This window comes from Thamnophis elegans, chromosome 13 (assembly GCF_009769535.1).
Source record: "Thamnophis elegans isolate rThaEle1 chromosome 13, rThaEle1.pri, whole genome shotgun sequence".
Taxonomy (NCBI): domain Eukaryota; kingdom Metazoa; phylum Chordata; class Lepidosauria; order Squamata; family Colubridae; genus Thamnophis; species Thamnophis elegans.
This window is the reverse complement of record NC_045553.1, coordinates 18,419,605-18,436,327: the sequence shown is the minus strand read 5'-3', so window position 1 is coordinate 18,436,327 and position 16,723 is coordinate 18,419,605. Positions and strand designations below refer to the sequence as shown.

The window sequence follows — 16,723 nt, the reverse complement described above, 5'->3', positions numbered from 1 at the left end:
CGTCCCTTCCGTAGGCAACGGTATAGGGCCCCTAGCTTCGGCTATAACCAGCGCTTCTCTTCTTTCTCTTCTGACAGGCAGATCTTGGGGCAGCCCTTCCAGGACAGGAGCCAATTCCAGGGCCAGGCTCGGCGGCCCTTTCGGGGGGGAGGCGGCCGTCCCTTCCGCAGGGGGAAGTGACTCGAACCCGAGTCATCCCATCGGCGGCCGCCTCGCTCTTTATGCGGACTGGTGGGACGACATCACGTCGGACGCCTGGGTCCGAGCCACGGTTCGTTACGGGCTCAGGTTAGAATTTCTCTTCACTCCTCCAAATCTCTTTCGGTCGTTCCCTCCATCCCGGGGTCGAGAGCGCCGCCGCCTGATGAGTCAGGCGATCGCCCACCTCCTCGAAATCCAAGCGGTGGGGGCGGTTCCCGCAGGGGAACGGGGCCGGGGCCACTACTCAAATCTCTTCGTGGTCCCGAAGAGCACGGGGGGTTGGAGAACAATTCTAGACCTCAAGCGCCTGAACAGGTTTCTGGTCTACAGGCGGTTCAAAATGTCATCGCTCAAGTCCATCCTTCAGGGCATCAGGAAAGGCGATTTCCTGGCCTCCGTGGATCTCACGGAGGCCTATCTTCACATTCCCATCCTGCTCGCTCATCGCCGGTTCTTGAGGTTCTCCCACGGGCCCCACCATTACCAGTACAGGGCTCTTCCCTTCGGCCTGGCCTCGGCCCCGAGGACCTTCACAAAGGTCCTGGCTGCTCTGGCGGCCCATCTGAGATCGGTCCCGGTCCGCCTCCAATGTTATTTAGACGATGTCTTGCTTCAGGCGGGCTCCCTGTCTCAGGCCGTTTCAGATCTTCGGATTACCATTCGAAGCCTCCAGGCCCTGGGGTTCTCGGTAAACTTCGAAAAGAGCCATCTCACTCCCTCCACTCGCATTCTGCATCTGGGGACAGTCATAGATTCCAAGTTGGGGGAGGTGCGTCTGTCTCGGGAGAGGCAGGTCAGCCTTCGTCGGCTGGCGGAGAGCATTCGCACAAAGCGCTCCGTTTCCATCCTCTCTGTCGCAGTTATTGGGCAAGATGGTCTCTTGCATAGGGATTGTCCCCTGGGCCAGACTCTATCTTCGGCCCCTTCAATGGGAGCTTATCCCCTATCAGAGGGGACGAATGAGCAATTCCCTTCGGACTCTCCGCATCTCGGCGGGGGTCCGTGCATCCCTGGTGTGGTGGCTCTCCCCGGCCATCCAGCGTGGGTGTTTGTTCTGGGAGCCGAGCAGGGTGACCGTCACCACGGACGTGAGTCTGTTCGGGTGGGGGGCCCTGGTGGGCTCTCGGATGGCTCGGGGCAGATGGACGGCCTCGGACCTCCGTCACAACATCAATTGGCTGGAACTGAAGGCCGCGCGTCTGGCCCTGAGTCACTTTCGCTCCTCGGTGGAAGGGAGCCACGTTCTCCTCCTGACGGACAATGTGGCCACCAAGGCGCACATCAATCGTCAGGGCGGGACCCACTTGAGAGCCCTCTGGCTGGAGGCTCTGCGATTGGGGTCGTGGGCGGAGAAACACTTACAGTCTCTGGTGGCGGAGCACATCTCGGGACTCTCCAACGTCCAGGCGGACTGGCTCAGTCGAGCAACTCTGGACAACGGCGAGTGGCAACTCCACCCGTCGCTGTTCCGGGAGATCTGTCGTCGGTTCGGGTCCCCCCGGGTGGACCTGTTTGCGTCTCCCGAGAACACACAACTCCCGCGTTTCTTCACCCGTTTCCAATCCAGCTCGGCGGAGGGCACGGATGCCCTCAGGAGCCGGTGGCCCCCGGGCCTTCTCTATGTCTTTCCCCCCATTCCACTCATCCCGGGGACCGTCAGGAAGGTTGTGACGGAAGGGGCCTTGGTCATTCTGGTAGCCCCGTTTTGGCCCAGGAGGCCCTGGTTTGCGGACCTGGTTCAGCTGTCGGTGACTTCCCCGTGGAGGATCCCGCAAGGGGAGGTGGTCTTACGGCAGGGGGCCCTGATTCACCCAGAGCCTCAGTGGCTTCAGCTGACTGTTTGGCTCTTGAACGGTGGCTTCTAGGGGGGGCTCATCTATCTTCCGGGGTCATTCGCACCATCGAGGCGGCACGTCGCCCCTCGACGACCCGCATTTATAACTCCACCTGGGCAGCGTTCGCCCGCTGGTGCTCCCCCAAGGGCATCTCTCCCGACAGAGCCACCATTCCCAACGTCTTGGATTTCCTTCAGAAGGGCCTGGAGGACGGGCTCTCGCAAAACACCTTGCGACGCCAAGTGGCGGCTCTGTCCTCTGTCTTGGGGGGGGGCGGGGTCTTCTTCCCTTTCCCAGTCTCCTCTGGTCAAGCTGTTCCTCAAGGGGGCGGCTACTCTCAGGCCTCCCCCCATTCATAGATTCCCCATGTGGGATCTTCCGCTTGTCCTCAAGACCTTAACGGGAGCTCCGTTTGGACCTCTCCGCTCGGTGCACTTGCGCTTCTTATCACTGAAGGTGGTCTTCCTGGTGGCCATCACTTCCGCCCGGCGTATATCCGAGCTGGGCGCCCTGTCTTGTAAGGACGACCTCTGTCATTTTCACCAGGACAGAGTGGTCCTTCGCCTTGACCCGGCATTCGTCCCCAAAGTAAATACCCCCTTTCACAGGGCTCAGGAGATCGTCCTGCCCGACTTCTGCCCGAGTCCGTCCACTGACAGGGAGCGTCTTTGGCATCGTCTGGATGTCCGCCGTGCCCTGCGGATCTACCTCCGGTGGACCAAGGATTTCCGCAAGTCTGAGGCCTTGTTCGTCTCCTTCCTACCTGGAGCTCTGGGTTCGAGGGTGTCCTCGGCTACCATCGGCCGTTGGCTGTGTCAGGCCATCTCGGAGGCCTACGTGACCTCAGGGCGGCCGGTTCCATCAGGCATCACGGCGCACTCTACAAGGAGCGCGGCGACCTCGGCAGCGTGGGCCACGAGGGCCCCGTTTGAAGACATCTGCCGGGCAGCTACCTGGGCCACTCCAACCTCGTTCATCCGGCATTATCGTCTGGATGCTTCGCGTCGGCGGACGCGTCTTTCGGTCGCAGGGTCCTACAGGGGGTGGCGGCTGAGGCTCCCCTTGGGCCCTAGAGTTCCTGTTCTCCCTCCCTGGGACTCTAGCTTGGGTATGTCCCACGTGTGACCATTCCCTCCTCCCATTCTGGAAAAAGGACGTTGGTCTATTTTCTGATGGGAGGAGGGAATGGTCACAACCCGCCCTGAATTCTGTCGGTGCCAAGGGGAGGGCCCGGGGGGTGTTTCCCGGGGTTTGTTGTGTTGTTTCTTGTTTTTCAGTTGTACCGTTCATGTTCGAGAATCTGGGCCAGCAATGGACAGGCACCGGTATTTATAGATTTCCTCTCAGCCTTGGACCAATCAGGCTGTGATAAAACCCATGTGTGACCATTCCCTCCTCCCATCAGAAAATAGACGTTCAGGTAAGACCAATGTCCTTTTTCCAAACCTTGGCTCATGACTCTCAATTTATTTCCAAAATCACAGGTTTTAGATTAGATTAGAACCTAAAAGGTTTTACTGTAGCTAACGCATTGTCCAGAAAGTTATGTGGCCTCCTGAAAATAATAAATATTGAATAAAATGAGCCGTTTTGGCAAACAAATGCACTGTTGCAAAAGTGATCCTGGTGGAAGATCGATAATAAATCAATAAATCGCCCCAGAGTGCGAGAGGGGAGGGAATAGCTGGTTTAGCCCAGATAGCCTTGGCCTGCTGTCAGATGTGATAGGATGAGAGACATGGTCATCTGCTTGCTTCCTTGCCACCAGAATATTCATTGGACTCTCTCAAGATGGTTTTAAAAGAGCCTGTGATTGATTGATTGATTGATTGATTGATTGATTTAATTATGTTGAAAGTGTAAAATGAATGAGAAATTATTCATATAGTATTGATTTGTTTTAATGATGATTGATAATCCACAATAAGATCATAATGGAACCTGCCCATCATGATTATAAGTCATGACAGTTGCAAAACAGAATGACCTTATGACTGACCACATTTTCCAGTCATTTTGCAGCAATCATTAAGTGAATGTGACAGTCATAAGTGACCACTGCAGTCGTTAAGTGAACACCGTGGCCACGGTTTTGCCAAAAACAGGAAGTTAACAAATCTGGACCATAAGTAGCTCCTAGGTAGGTCCGTTGTAAGTTCAGAACTGTAGGAGATGGCCAGACTGAGCCTGGCGGGGAGGAGACGAGGGAGGTGTCAAACTCATCAATTTGGTGTCTCTATGCCCCTGTAAGAGATCCAGAGACTTTTATCTGGCATCAAATTGCCTTGTCCATTAGTAGTTTAGATTCTGGTGTATAGGTAGCATAAAATAAATTTCTAATACTTTTATTTATTTATTTGTTTGTTTATTGAATTTATATCGCTGCCTATTCGCACATGGCGACTCAAGGCAGCTTACAGAATATAAAACCTCATTTAAAACAATAAAACTAATAAAGAATCAAATAAAATCATCTCCCCCCTCCCGCCCTGGTGACAGCAGATCACACAAGCCATTTAATGCGCTCCATCCCGCTCTGGGTTCTCCAGGACTGCTGGCAGAACCAGGTTCTCAATGCCTTCCGGAAGAGCATTAGAGTAGGGATCTAATTTCTGAGGGAGTGATGTTCCAGAGAAAGGGAACCATTATGGAGAAGGCCCTTCTTGTGGGTCCTATCAGGTGATTGTCTTAGGGGATGGGACCTGCAGCATTCACTGCCTCTCTGCTCTGATAGGTAGATGTGACCTGCAAGAACCTGTCCCTCAGATCACCTGGTCCGCAGCCATGAACGGCTTTAAAGGTGACAACCAGCATCTTGAATTGCACCTGGAAGCAAATCAGCAGCCATTGCAGCTCCCGCAGGAGAGGTGATACATGTGCACACCGGGGTCTGCGCAAAACCATGCAGCCAGTTGTATTTTGTACCAACTGGAGCTCCCAGATGCTCTTCAAGGGCAGCCCCCTGTAGAGCGCATATGCAATTGTCAAGGCAGGAAGTGACTAGGGCATGAGTGACAGTGAGTAGGGATTGTTGGTCCAGGAAAGGGTGTAACTGGTGCACAACCCACCGTTGTGCAAAGGCCCTCCTAGCCACAACCGCCACCTGCTCTTTGAGCAGGAGTCGTAAGTCCACAAGAATCCCCAGATTATGCACAGTGTTTGTTTGGGGGAGTGCCACCCCATCCAGGACCATTCTCCATGAGCTAACAAACCCCAAACCCAGAGCCACTCTCAATCTTGCCAGAGTTTAGTTTCAACTCGTTAAACTTTCACACTTTTATCGTGTTCCTGATTTCTTAATCCTGACAAGGACCATCTGTACAGTAGTGCTTAAAAGTTTGTGAAAGTTTTTGAATTTTTCTGCATAAATGTAGCTTAAAATGTGATCCTAAAACTACATAAAGAGAACCAATTAAACTAGTAAGTCAAAAATATATTATATAAATGAACAAGTTTTTGCCTCATTTATTAACTGTATTTTTCGGAGTATAAGATGCACTTTCCCTCCCTAAAAGAGGGTGAAAATTTGAGTCTGTCTTATATACCGAATGTAGTTCTGCCCACCCACTGGCCCCCACCCTTTGGCTCTGCCTCCCAGCAATTTGCCTCTTTACAGCAAACAGCCTGTTTTAGTTTCAGCACAGTTTTGTTAGCACATGCAGCTGATTGTCGGTTGGATTGGCCTCCTAACCATCAGCTCTTTCAGGCTGTAGGGATTGTTAGTGCCACCTTTGTGCTCCATTTTCCACCTATTCCGATCCCCGTTGCCCAGAACAGGCGGGAAATGGGGTGTGTGGAGGTCGAAAATGGGGGGTGCATAGCAGTGGTGAGATTCAATTTTTTTTGCCACCAGTTCAGTGGGCATGGCTAGGTAGGGGGGCATGTGACTGAATGAGTGTGGCCAACTTGATGTCTCTCACACCCACACCGTCATGTGCCCCCCAACTAGCCGCAGGAAAAGGTAGGAAATTTTTTTGGATTTTCCCTATCTACACACATCCTTCCTTCGCTACTTGCCCACATTTCCCCGCTTCTTTCCCCACCACCGCCTCTTTGGTTGCTTACCTTCCGTGGCAGTTGGCCCAATCTGGAAGGCAAGCTGACCGGAGTTTTTGGTGGCCCCCAGCCAGCCGCCACTGCTGGAAAGCGGCTGGCTGACGAAGAACCCTCCCAGCAGCCACCTTTTTGCATATTGGCTGTAAAAGAGGCGGGCGGCTGACCGCTGAAAAGTCCTCCGGTAGATGAAAAAGTGGCTGCTGTCGCCACCATATTCTTTGCACATGAGCATCCAATCGGACTTGCAAGGCAATGGGATGCGTATGCACGAAGAAGATGGCGGCAGCAGCAGCCACTTTTTCACCGACCGGAGGACTTTTCAGCGGCCAGTCGCCCACCTCTTTGACAGCCGGTATGCAAAGAGGCAGCGCAAGCAAGCAGCGATCGGATGGGTCGGGTGAGCAACCGGTGATAGAGGGGGTTGGTTCGGGGGCATGGTCAGCCAGCCAGCCATCGCTACCAGTTCACCGAATTGCAAAATTTCTGCCACCAGTTCGGGCAAACCAGTGCGAATCAACTGAATACAACCTCTGGTGCAGAGGCTGAAAACGGGTTGTGGAGGCCAAAAATGAGGAGCCTGAAACAGCATTATCAGGAGGCCATCCAACCGACAAATTAGCTGCTTGTGCTAATCAGGCTGTGCTGAAATTGAAGCACGCTGTTTGCTGCAAGGAGGCAAATTCCTGGAAGGTAGAGGCAGGTTTTTTTTCTTGTTTTCCTCCCCAAAAACTAGGTGCATTTTATACTCCGAAAAATATGGTAATTGGATTCTCTTTATCTGGTTTGAGATGTGTAGAGAATAGATCATGTGTAGGTCATATTTAAGAAGAAAAAAATAACAATTCAAAAGGATCTCTGCAAATTTTTAAGCATGTCTGAATTCTGATTTACTGTATGTGATAGGGGCTCCAAAGAAGACCAGCACCGCAGACCGGCATTGGTTTGCAGTGCGCCAGAAACCGGGCTGTGCAAATGAGTGACACCCCACCTGTGCACACATGGGATGAGTAAAACCACATCCCCTCTGATCCACAGAAAAGCCTCTCCATAGAACCGGAAAAACATCTCCCAATGTTGGAGGGCTGCTGCTCTATAAGATTGTTAATATGATGATACTAAGATACTTTGGTTTAGATATACAAGTGTACTTTTGAACTGTGTACTCCAGATTTGGAATTTATTCTTATGGATTTATCCAATTTAGAACAAATGAAACAGGCCATTGTTCTCTATTCCCTCATCTAAGTCATTTATTAAGATATTGAAGAGTACTGGGCCTAGGACGGAACCTTGTGATACTCCACTGCTTACTTCCCTCCATGTAGATGTAGTTAGTACCATTAAGGACCACTCATTAAGTGTAGTTTGTCAACCAGTTACAAATCCATCTGATGGTGATGCTGTCTATCCTACATTTTTCTAGCTTACCAAGAGATAGGTTGTGATCTACTTCGTCAATTGCTTGCTGAATCACACCATACCATGCCTTGGTATGGTGTGATTTTTTTTGGGGGGGGGGAGTTTTGTATTACTGTCTTGCTAAACATGTCTGGAAGAAAATTCAGAAGATCCTCAGCAGTTGAAAGAAGCAACCGAGCCTCCCAGGCACCTTCTCTGAAGTGAGTGAAGCCTTGAAGAATTCCACTTAAAACAGCCCTATTGCCTTTCATAGCTGAGCAAGTCTCGCAAAAGTGTGTGTTTCTTCTGAGCATGTGTGCATCTTGTAAAACGTCTTAAAGTAATGTCTTCTTAAGATTTCAGAGTTGCAGGAACGTTCTTTTTTCAGAGTGGGGTGTTTAATCAAGCGCACTGTGTCTCTGGCTCTCTAGGAAGCAGAAGCCTTTGCCCTCTATCACCAGGCACTGGATCTTCAGAAACATGACCTCTTTGAAGAGTCGGCCAAGGCCTACCACGAACTGCTGGAGACTCATCTGTTGCGCGAAGTCAGTGAAGAAGGGACGTCTCTCTTCTGCTTGATGTGGGGGTGGGGAGCTTCTTGGTCTAATTGGGAGGTGGCATCTTTGGCTCTGCTGCCACTGAAGATCTTTTAGTGCAGCAATCCCAAGCCTTTCTGACTTGGCTCAGCGGGGAGGGGGGGAGAGGGGATGCTTCTGTGGCACTCCTCCATTTGTGCAAGGGGTGGGCGCTCCCAGCTGCTGCTTGCAGAAATGGAGCTGCGAGTGCCTGCTGTTTGTGCAAGTGGAGCTGTGCACATGTGCTCGCCTGCCACTTGTGGGCCTGGTTCCGAACAGGCTGTGGCCCAGTTCCGAACAGACTATAGCCCGAAGGTTGGGGACCCCTGTTTTAGTGGGTTGCCATCCGAAGAATCTCTTTATAACCATTGATAATCTAGGAAAAAGATGAAGCCTGATGAGTTAGCAATGACATTTACAGAAGGGATAGATGGGAACTAATCTGTACTTCAGAACCACTATTAAAGACATTGGCTTTTCAGGTGACGGGGTGGCCATTGATAGTCCCAGCCAGATAGAAGCAGGTGGAGGATGAGAGATGAAGTGGCCTGGGAATGTCCTTTCCCAGCACAGCCCATTCCTGCGAGGACCTGGGAGCACCTGTCCGAATGGTTCTAGAAGGACCTCTGCAGAGTTCCTCAGTTGCAAGGGCAGCTCTTTACCCCTGCAGCCCCCACCCATTCTGATGCATCACTCCTATGACTGCTTATGTGGCAAGGGCTTGGTTCTGGATGCATCTTCAAGCTAAAACCACTTCAGGGATTCCCTACATGGGAAGACTAGAGACAGTTGCCTTTTAGAGTATTTTTCTTTCTAGGTCAATTTTGATTTTTGATTTGATTTGATTTGATTTTTTTTTAACATGAGAGAGAGAGAAAGGTGCTTATGGTCTTCGCTGGTTCCATGAGCAGGAAGGGGCACTCAGCAGGCACAATCAGCAACATGCTGAGCTGCTGCCTCTTCCCTTGGGATCCCTTCCATAGGGATCAATTCATAGGGAGCTCCATCAGCAGGAGAGCAGGGCTGGTGAGCAGTCAAAACAATCTCCAACCCCACATGCCATTTCTTTCCAATGTTCAGCCTGGGCTGCCATACATCCTCTTCCTGGTCTTTCCCCCAACGTCTGAACAAGAAAGGGCATTTCTTCCCTTTTAGAAGCTGGTGTGTGTGTGTGTGTATGAAATGCTTCTATGGCAAGTTCCTCCTAGAACCTCAGATCCTCTTTGGGGCTTTGAAAGGCGAGTCTTCCTAGCTTTATTTGTGGCTGCAATGGATAGGAGGTCTTGTTTTATATCTTGAATTCAAGGAGCAGCCATGAAAGATCATTTGGTGATCTTTTAAATCATTATTACAGACAAAACATTTTCCACCACTTCCTTCTGATTTTCAGGCAGTTGCATCTGGAGATGAGAGGGAGGGGTTGAAGCATCCAGGCTTGATGCTGAAGTATTCAACTTACAAGAACTTGGCCCAGCTGGCTGCCCAGCGAGACAACATCGAGACAGCTATGGAATTCTACCTGGAGGTGAACCGTTCTCCCTCTCCCCTCCGTTCCACACAGGCTGACACTGAAGCAGAAGATGACTCGGGGGAGGGGGGGAAGAGAGAGATCTCACCTGCTTCGGCTGCTGCAGCGGCTTCATTGCCCAGGTCCCTTTCCTTTGCGTAAGACCTGTTGTAGTTGCCCCCCCTTTCTCATTTTTGCCTACAGTGTTTGTCTCAAGCATAGGTGTTCTGTTGACATTGCTTTTGAACATGTAAGTCTTTTCTGCTCCTGTGAAGTTTTTATACCAAAGTAATTCTTATTCCATATGTTGTTTATTTTTATTATTGTTGAGTAAAGAGATGAGGTGGCTCAGTACCTTAAAGACCCTGGAGATGGTCTTTGCTCCACTGATTCAACTCCTAGCACTGTGTGTTGGGGTGAGCTCCCATCACTTTCTCAGCTTCCATCCACCTAGCAGTTCGAAAGCATGCTACATGCAAATAGATAAATAGGTACCAAAAACCTATTGGTGGGGAAATAATGGCATTTCATACAGTGTGTGAATCCAGCCAGAGCTGGATCTTCCCCAATGCAAGGCTGAACACAGGCGACCTTGGTGGAGGGAGAAGTCCCAGATGAAGCTCCAGAATGCCATTGAACTTCCGAGTGTGGAGCTAGATTACCCCCTCGGGAGCACACTGGATAGTGCATGAGCATGAACTGAATGGACAGCAATTGATGGCAGCCAAACAACTAATTTGTACTCGCACTGTAGTCCCTTGGCTACTGTAACTAAATGTGGATGTAAATAAATAATTGTTTAGTAAATATCTCAAAAAATTACAATCTGGAAATAATATTCTAAATGTTAGCATTTAGCAAACACTACAATCTGAGAATTTTCCTTAGATTGTGCACTTTGAAATGTTGCTTTGCTTCCTGGTAGTGAGGATGGGAGGGTGGAAGGGCAGTTTTCAGCTTTCTTCTGGGAAGGGTAGAGTGGGTCGATGCAGTGAACAGTGACCTGGAACACTTGTTTCCACTATCAATTTTAGTTCCCCTCTCTCTACAAAAGGTCAGCTGAAATTACACTACCAAAATGAATCGTTTGCCATAAACTGTTGGCCGCCTGCAATCCTGAGCTGCCGTCCTCTCAGTGCCCTAGAGCCTTGGGGGTGGGGGGTGTAACCAGTGGGCAGCCTTCAGCCTCTGATGGTCCAGTTTACCTGAAGAACCTTGTCTACTGTGTTTCCCAGGCTGTGCTACTTGACTCCACGGATGTCAACCTATGGTATAAAATTGGCCATGTGGCCCTTCGGCTTACTCGCCTGCCCCTGGCACGGCATGCTTTTGAAGAAGGGCTTGCATGTAATCCAGATCATTGGCCTTGTTTAGATAACCTCATCACTGTCCTCTACACCCTCAGCGACTACACAAGTAGGTCCTTTCTGCTTTTCTTAATTTAGAATTTCCTGTAGTGTTGGAAACAAGCGGTCTTGGAAACTGCAAGTTGGGAGGGTTGATTACGACTAGAACGCAGCAGCTATGTATGCCTCCAGGTTATGAAACATACTCAATATGTCTGGTGGTTTTTTTTTAGTTTCTTTATATCTTAATTCCACAGAAAAGGACAGATGATGGCAAAGGTTCTCTCCCTCTCTGATGATACTCATGCAGAAGATGATTGTGTTATTTCTTTATTTATTCTGCTATTGCTTCCTTAATCTCAGGGGAATCTAGACAACCATCATAAACATCTTGTTCAAATTTGCAAGTGTTGAAAAACATGACGTAAAACTGTCACAGTGTCCCTGCAGTCACATGATCAAAATTCAGGTGCTTGGCAATCATCATGTATTTATGACAGATGCCATGTCCTAGGATCATGTGATTGCTATTTGTGACCTTCTCAAGGTGCTTCCAACAAGCAAAGTCAAGGAGAGAAGCTGGATTTATTTAATAATTACAGGGCAAAAGCTTGTAAAATTGGGCACCACTCATTTAATGAAAGTATTGCTTAGTAATGCAAGTTCAGATCTCAGTTGTGGTTGTAAATCAATGATCAAGATGGTTACCATGCATGAGTCTCAACAATATGGATAAAAGTTTGTTTTGCAAATTCTGTAAAGAGGTAGCACAAAGGAGTCTCAAATGCATTAATAGAAGTCTTCTTTCTTTATTGATACCCTCAGCGTGCTTATATTTTATTTGCAAAGCGCTGGAAAAAGATAACTCTTACAGCAAAGGACTTGTTATTAAGGAGAAGATCTTTGAGGAACAGCCGTGCCTCAGAAAGGACTCCATAAGGATGTTTCTGAAAGGGTAAATAACTTATTGTTTTCACATTTGGTGTTACTCTGGAAGTTGTCACAACTTCCATCGTGACATTGGCAAACAGAGTGGCTCACTGGGTTGAGGAAGTGTTTATAACAGCTTTCTAGAGCCTTACAGATTGGTATCTGGTGTGTTCTGTCCTATAGAGGATTAAATTTGTGCTCAAGATTGCAATATTTATCCTGCCTGAATTCAGAAATAGAATGGGATGAATTTGTAAATAAAAGGCTAGTGGTTACTTCAGAAATTTGATATTAGGGAAAATATTTTGTAGATAAATAAAGCAACTTTTATTGATTCAGAAACCAACACCGTATTTCTCCAAAAATAAGACAAGAACTTATTTTCTTTTGACCCCCAAAATATGGGCTTGGCCTTATTATCGGGAGAGGGCTTATTATTTTCTGGAAGGTGGATGGGGGAGAAGTGAGGCGAGCATCTTACCTTTACAGCTCTGTCGTGTTCCTTGCGTATTGTGTCCAGAGAAGCACCTTGTAAAAAAAACCTTCTCACGAGTTCAATCAAACTTCTCGAACTCACTAGGTTTTTTTACAAGGTGCTTCCTTGGACACAATGGCGAGGAACGCAATGGAGCTGCCAATCTCCGGTAAGAGGTACATCTCATGGCCCAACACCTTCCACCCCGCCCCAATGGCAATAGCTGCCTGGCTACTTCCCTTCCCCACCGTCTCTTTAGGGAGAGGGGTGTTGTAGAAGAGGATGACTTGACTACTGTATTGGAATAAATTACTGAGTTGAGTTTGAAAATATTGTTGAGTTTGAAAATATTGTTGAATTTGAATAAATTGATTGTTGTACCATACATGAGCATTATGGTCTCCCTTTGTGTGGGTTGGGGTCAGGGTTTGTGATTGTGGTTTTCCTGTGTGTGGCAATGGGTCTTTCTTTCCCTCCCTCCCTTTTCTGATTCTCTTTTCTCTGCCTTCCTTTCTTTTTCTTTTCCTTCCTTTCTCCCCATTCTCTCATTTGTTTTGAGTCTCACAAAGACTCAGGAGGGTGGCAGGTGGGGCAGGGGAGAAGCAAGGCACGGATACTGGCAGCTCCATCCCGTTCCTCGCCATTTTGTCCAGTGAAGCACCTTGTAAAAAAACCTTGTGAGTTCAAGAAATTTGATTGAACTCACAAGGTTTTTTTTTACAAGGTGCTTCCTTGGACGAAACAGTGAGGAACGCAATGGAGCTGCAAATCTCAGGTACCGCTAGAAGTGCCTCGTTTCTCCCCACCCCACCTGCCACCACTCTCGCTAAAGAGACGGTGGGGAAGGGAAGCAGCCAGGCTTACTATCAGGACATGTCTTATTTTCAGGCAAACATGGCAGCTTTATATTTATATTTAATTATACATCCTTAATTCATTCACATAGGGACGCGGTGGCTCAGTGGCTAAGACGCTGAGCTTGTCGATCAGAAGTGTCAGCAGTTTGGTGGCTCGAATCCCTAGTGCCCAGAGCTCCAGTTACTTACCCCAGCTTCTGCCAACCTAGCAGTTTGAAAGCACATAAAATTGCAAGTAGAAAAACAGGAACCATCTTTGGTGGGAAGGTAACAGCATTCCCTGCGCTTCTGCTGTTTCGTAATCCTGGCCACATGACCATGGAGACATCTTCAGACAGCACTGACTCTCCGGCTTTGAAATGGAGATAGCACCGCCCCCTAGAGTTGGGACCAGCACATTTGTGCGAGGGGAACCTTTACGAACCTCTGGTTTGCTCGTAGGACCATTTTTCTCCCTCCGGAGCCTTCAGGGCGAAAAACGGACCTACAGGGAACCTGGAAGTTCAGGAATTGTGACTTCCGGTTTATCCGTAGGGCCAATTTTTGATCTGTTCACATTCATAACTACATGTCTTTGGTGTGAAAATGGAGGTCACAGCACAAGTTGGAGGTTTGAGATTTGTATTTGGTTTGCTGCCTACTTAGCCAATGATGTCCTTTCCCCATAAATTAGGCTCGGGAAAACATCTCTTAACAAAGCCACTGCTCGGGCTAAGTGGAAAGAAAGAAAAGTAAACTTTCCACTTCACAAGTTCTTCAGGGTGAAGAGAATTTATGCAAAAGCAGCCGCGATTCTTGCTGTCTCTACTCCCCCTTGCAGGGCTTCCCGCTCCTCGCTTAGCTACCAGCCTCCTTTATGGATGCAATTTTGGGGTGGCAGGTGGGGAGGGGTAGGGCAGAGGGAGAAGCAAGACGCACATCTTGCCTGATTTCCAGCTGTCATGTTTCTCACTGTTGCCAGAGGTGGAAGTCAGGTAAGACACGTGCCTCGCTTCTCCTCCTCCCCACTGCTCCCCACCCCCTCCCCACCCCTCTCCACCTGCCAACCCCCAAGTTGTGCCCCAAAATAGTAAGACCTCCCCAAAAATAAGGCCAAGCACTTATTTCAGGGTTCCAAAAAAGTGTAAGACAGTCTTATTTTCAGGAAAACATGGTACCATGCTGATTTGCACCTGTAAACTGTTGCTTAAAGCTGATCCTCTTATACAGACACCAGTGGATTGATGGATGCTCAAACAGCAGCAAAACTAACTAACGCTTGTTGAATTCTGATTCTTTTTCAGTGACCTGCCAGTGTGTGATGTGCCTGTGAGTGCCTCAGAAACACAAACAATCCTAGAGGAAGCCCTGGAGCTGCGCAGGAAAAGGCAGGCTTTGATGGCACGGAAGAATGAGCCAGATCTCAAGCTTGCCCAGCCTATCTCTTTGTTCACGTACGTTTCTACTCAGTGTGGACTTGTTACAGAGGTACACCATTTTGATAAAAATCCAGGTTGAATGCCATTTCCTCTTGACACTTACCCAATCAGTGCTTGCAAATTAATGCTTTGTGGGTGAGCAACGCCCTTTTTCTCTGGAGTCTCCTAAAAAGTATCATGAAGATCATGTCTCCCATCATGGCACATAGGCAGGGATCTCCTCACTTTTTCCTGGGTCCTTCCCAATCTTCATTCAGATATTGTCAGAACCTCCAATGATTAAAATCAAGACTTCTCCATCAGGATGGGAATGTTCTGAATGGTCTTTTCTCCCTTCCCTGGTAGTCATCCTAGCAGATGGAGTGCGAGTTTGTTCATAAGAGATTTTGAAGGCCCATCTGAACTTCAGCATCTCAGTGAATAGTCCTTTTCTCTACAGCATTTTTTCAATACAGAAAGTACAAACAAAACCCACATTAAAACCTGTACCTTGCACACACACGGTAGTGTGCCCTTGCACGTACATACATTAAGATTATATACATACCCTAAGATTACCAAAGAGGACAATCAAAGAATTTACCCTTTTAGCCCGATGTATTTGTCTACTGCAGGATTTTAGCTGCTACCAGAAAATTAACAATAGACTCTGCCAAACTGTTGTTCCTGTGAAAACATTAAATATTAAGCAAAAGTTCTCCCTGGGGACTTAACTAATAAATGAGTATTAATTGTGAGATGATCCAAGAATTTTACATTAACAAATTAAAAGAAAATTGCTTTTATTTTATTAATTGCATATGGCCCTTCTAAGACGGGCAATGCATTATTCATGGCATATAAGCTGAGGATGTTTTTGTTTCAGGATCCAATCTGGCTCTGTCACTGGGACCAGAGGTTTTGTCTTCCAAGCTTTCAGACTTTTAGGGAGCTTCTCTCTAGCAGAGTATGTACTGTTCTGTGTGTGGTAATTATAGTGTCTATTCTTTGTGGCTTTTTAGATTTTGATTGGGGTGTGTTGATGGCTGACTTTTAAGTCGTTGGCTGTCATTTGCGTGTGCTGCCCAGCCCTCGCCTTCTAAGTACTTGATAGGCTGGTGGTAAATGAGCAATCCTGATGACTGATGACTGATGAGGGGCTTGTTTCCCAGGCTTCAATCACTTCCTTAGCTGTTTTTGTTCCTGCTTGTCCAACAATCTTAGTAGCTGCAAAATTGAATGTGTGTCCTTGTTCATTGCAGTGTGAGGCTACCAATGATTCTGGGTCTCCTTGTTTGATCGTTCACTTGTGTTCTTGCAATCTGGGGTTTCGCCCCCATCTGTCCTATATAGCCACAAGGGCAATCCATGTAGGGGATTTGGTAATTATGTTGGAAGAATCTCCCACCTCCAACTGAGCTTTACAATGCATGATTTGTCCTCATATGGTAGCCTCTGGCTGTGTGCGATGCCCACTTGTAGATCTCAGAAATTGCGTTCCACAGCTTCTGATATGTTTTTGGTGTATGGCAGAGTGTGCCATGTGGTTGATCTTACAACTTGTTTCTTCCTTTCTATCCCCACCATGTTGCATAGGCATCCTGTGATAAAAGATTGTGGGTACCCATTCTGCTTGAATTGTTCAAGTAGGTACCTGCTCTCCAGCTGTTCTCCTGTGCGCCGCATGGAGAATCCAAACATGGCTTTAACTTTTGTCCATTAGCGTCGAGACTAAGTTAAAAAAGTCTTCGCCACACCTCTTCTAGCTGGTAGAGCCCAGTTTTTTAACTCAGTCCAGCCTTGTAAAGATGTAAATAATTTTTCTAGGCAAACTTTTGAATTGTTATTCTTTATTTCATTTAATTTCTGTATTTTTTCACTGAATTAATCCTATATTACTAAGAGTTTAATTCTGATTATTTGGCTGTGGGTTTGTGTACTGGTTTCCCCCGGTCCGCAGGTTAGAACCACTGCTACCCGAAAGAGAGGCTATCACCAGGTTTTATTTTTGGCTACTGCGAAGGAATGGTTGACGCCTCTCTTACTCAGATCTAGTTAGCCAGAGGTACTGTCTGATCACTCAGACTGGTCTCCTATTTGTCGCGCAGGGCTCGGTGACGATGGGGAAGTCAGGTATGCCACTCCC

The 16,723-nt window shown here is 48.0% G+C and overlaps 1 protein-coding gene across 8 annotated transcripts in view; it reads left to right on the top strand.

Annotated features, from left to right (window-relative positions):
* CABIN1 (calcineurin binding protein 1) overlaps positions 1–16,723 on the top strand; it is a 157,961-nt gene that overhangs the window by 4,959 nt on the left and 136,279 nt on the right. For 6 of the 8 annotated variants that reach the window (XM_032229942.1, XM_032229939.1, XM_032229937.1 and 3 more), the window contains exons 3-7: positions 7,922–8,035; positions 9,456–9,590; positions 10,808–10,988; positions 11,744–11,873; positions 14,464–14,613. In XM_032229942.1, coding sequence (XP_032085833.1) covers positions 7,922–8,035; positions 9,456–9,590; positions 10,808–10,988; positions 11,744–11,873; positions 14,464–14,613 — 710 coding nt within the window. Of the gene's footprint in view, positions 1–3,415; positions 3,457–7,921; positions 8,049–9,455; positions 9,591–10,807; positions 10,989–11,743; positions 11,874–14,463; positions 14,648–16,723 lie in introns of those variants that run through there. The other 2 variants (XM_032229941.1, XM_032229943.1) reach the window with 2 other exon arrangements.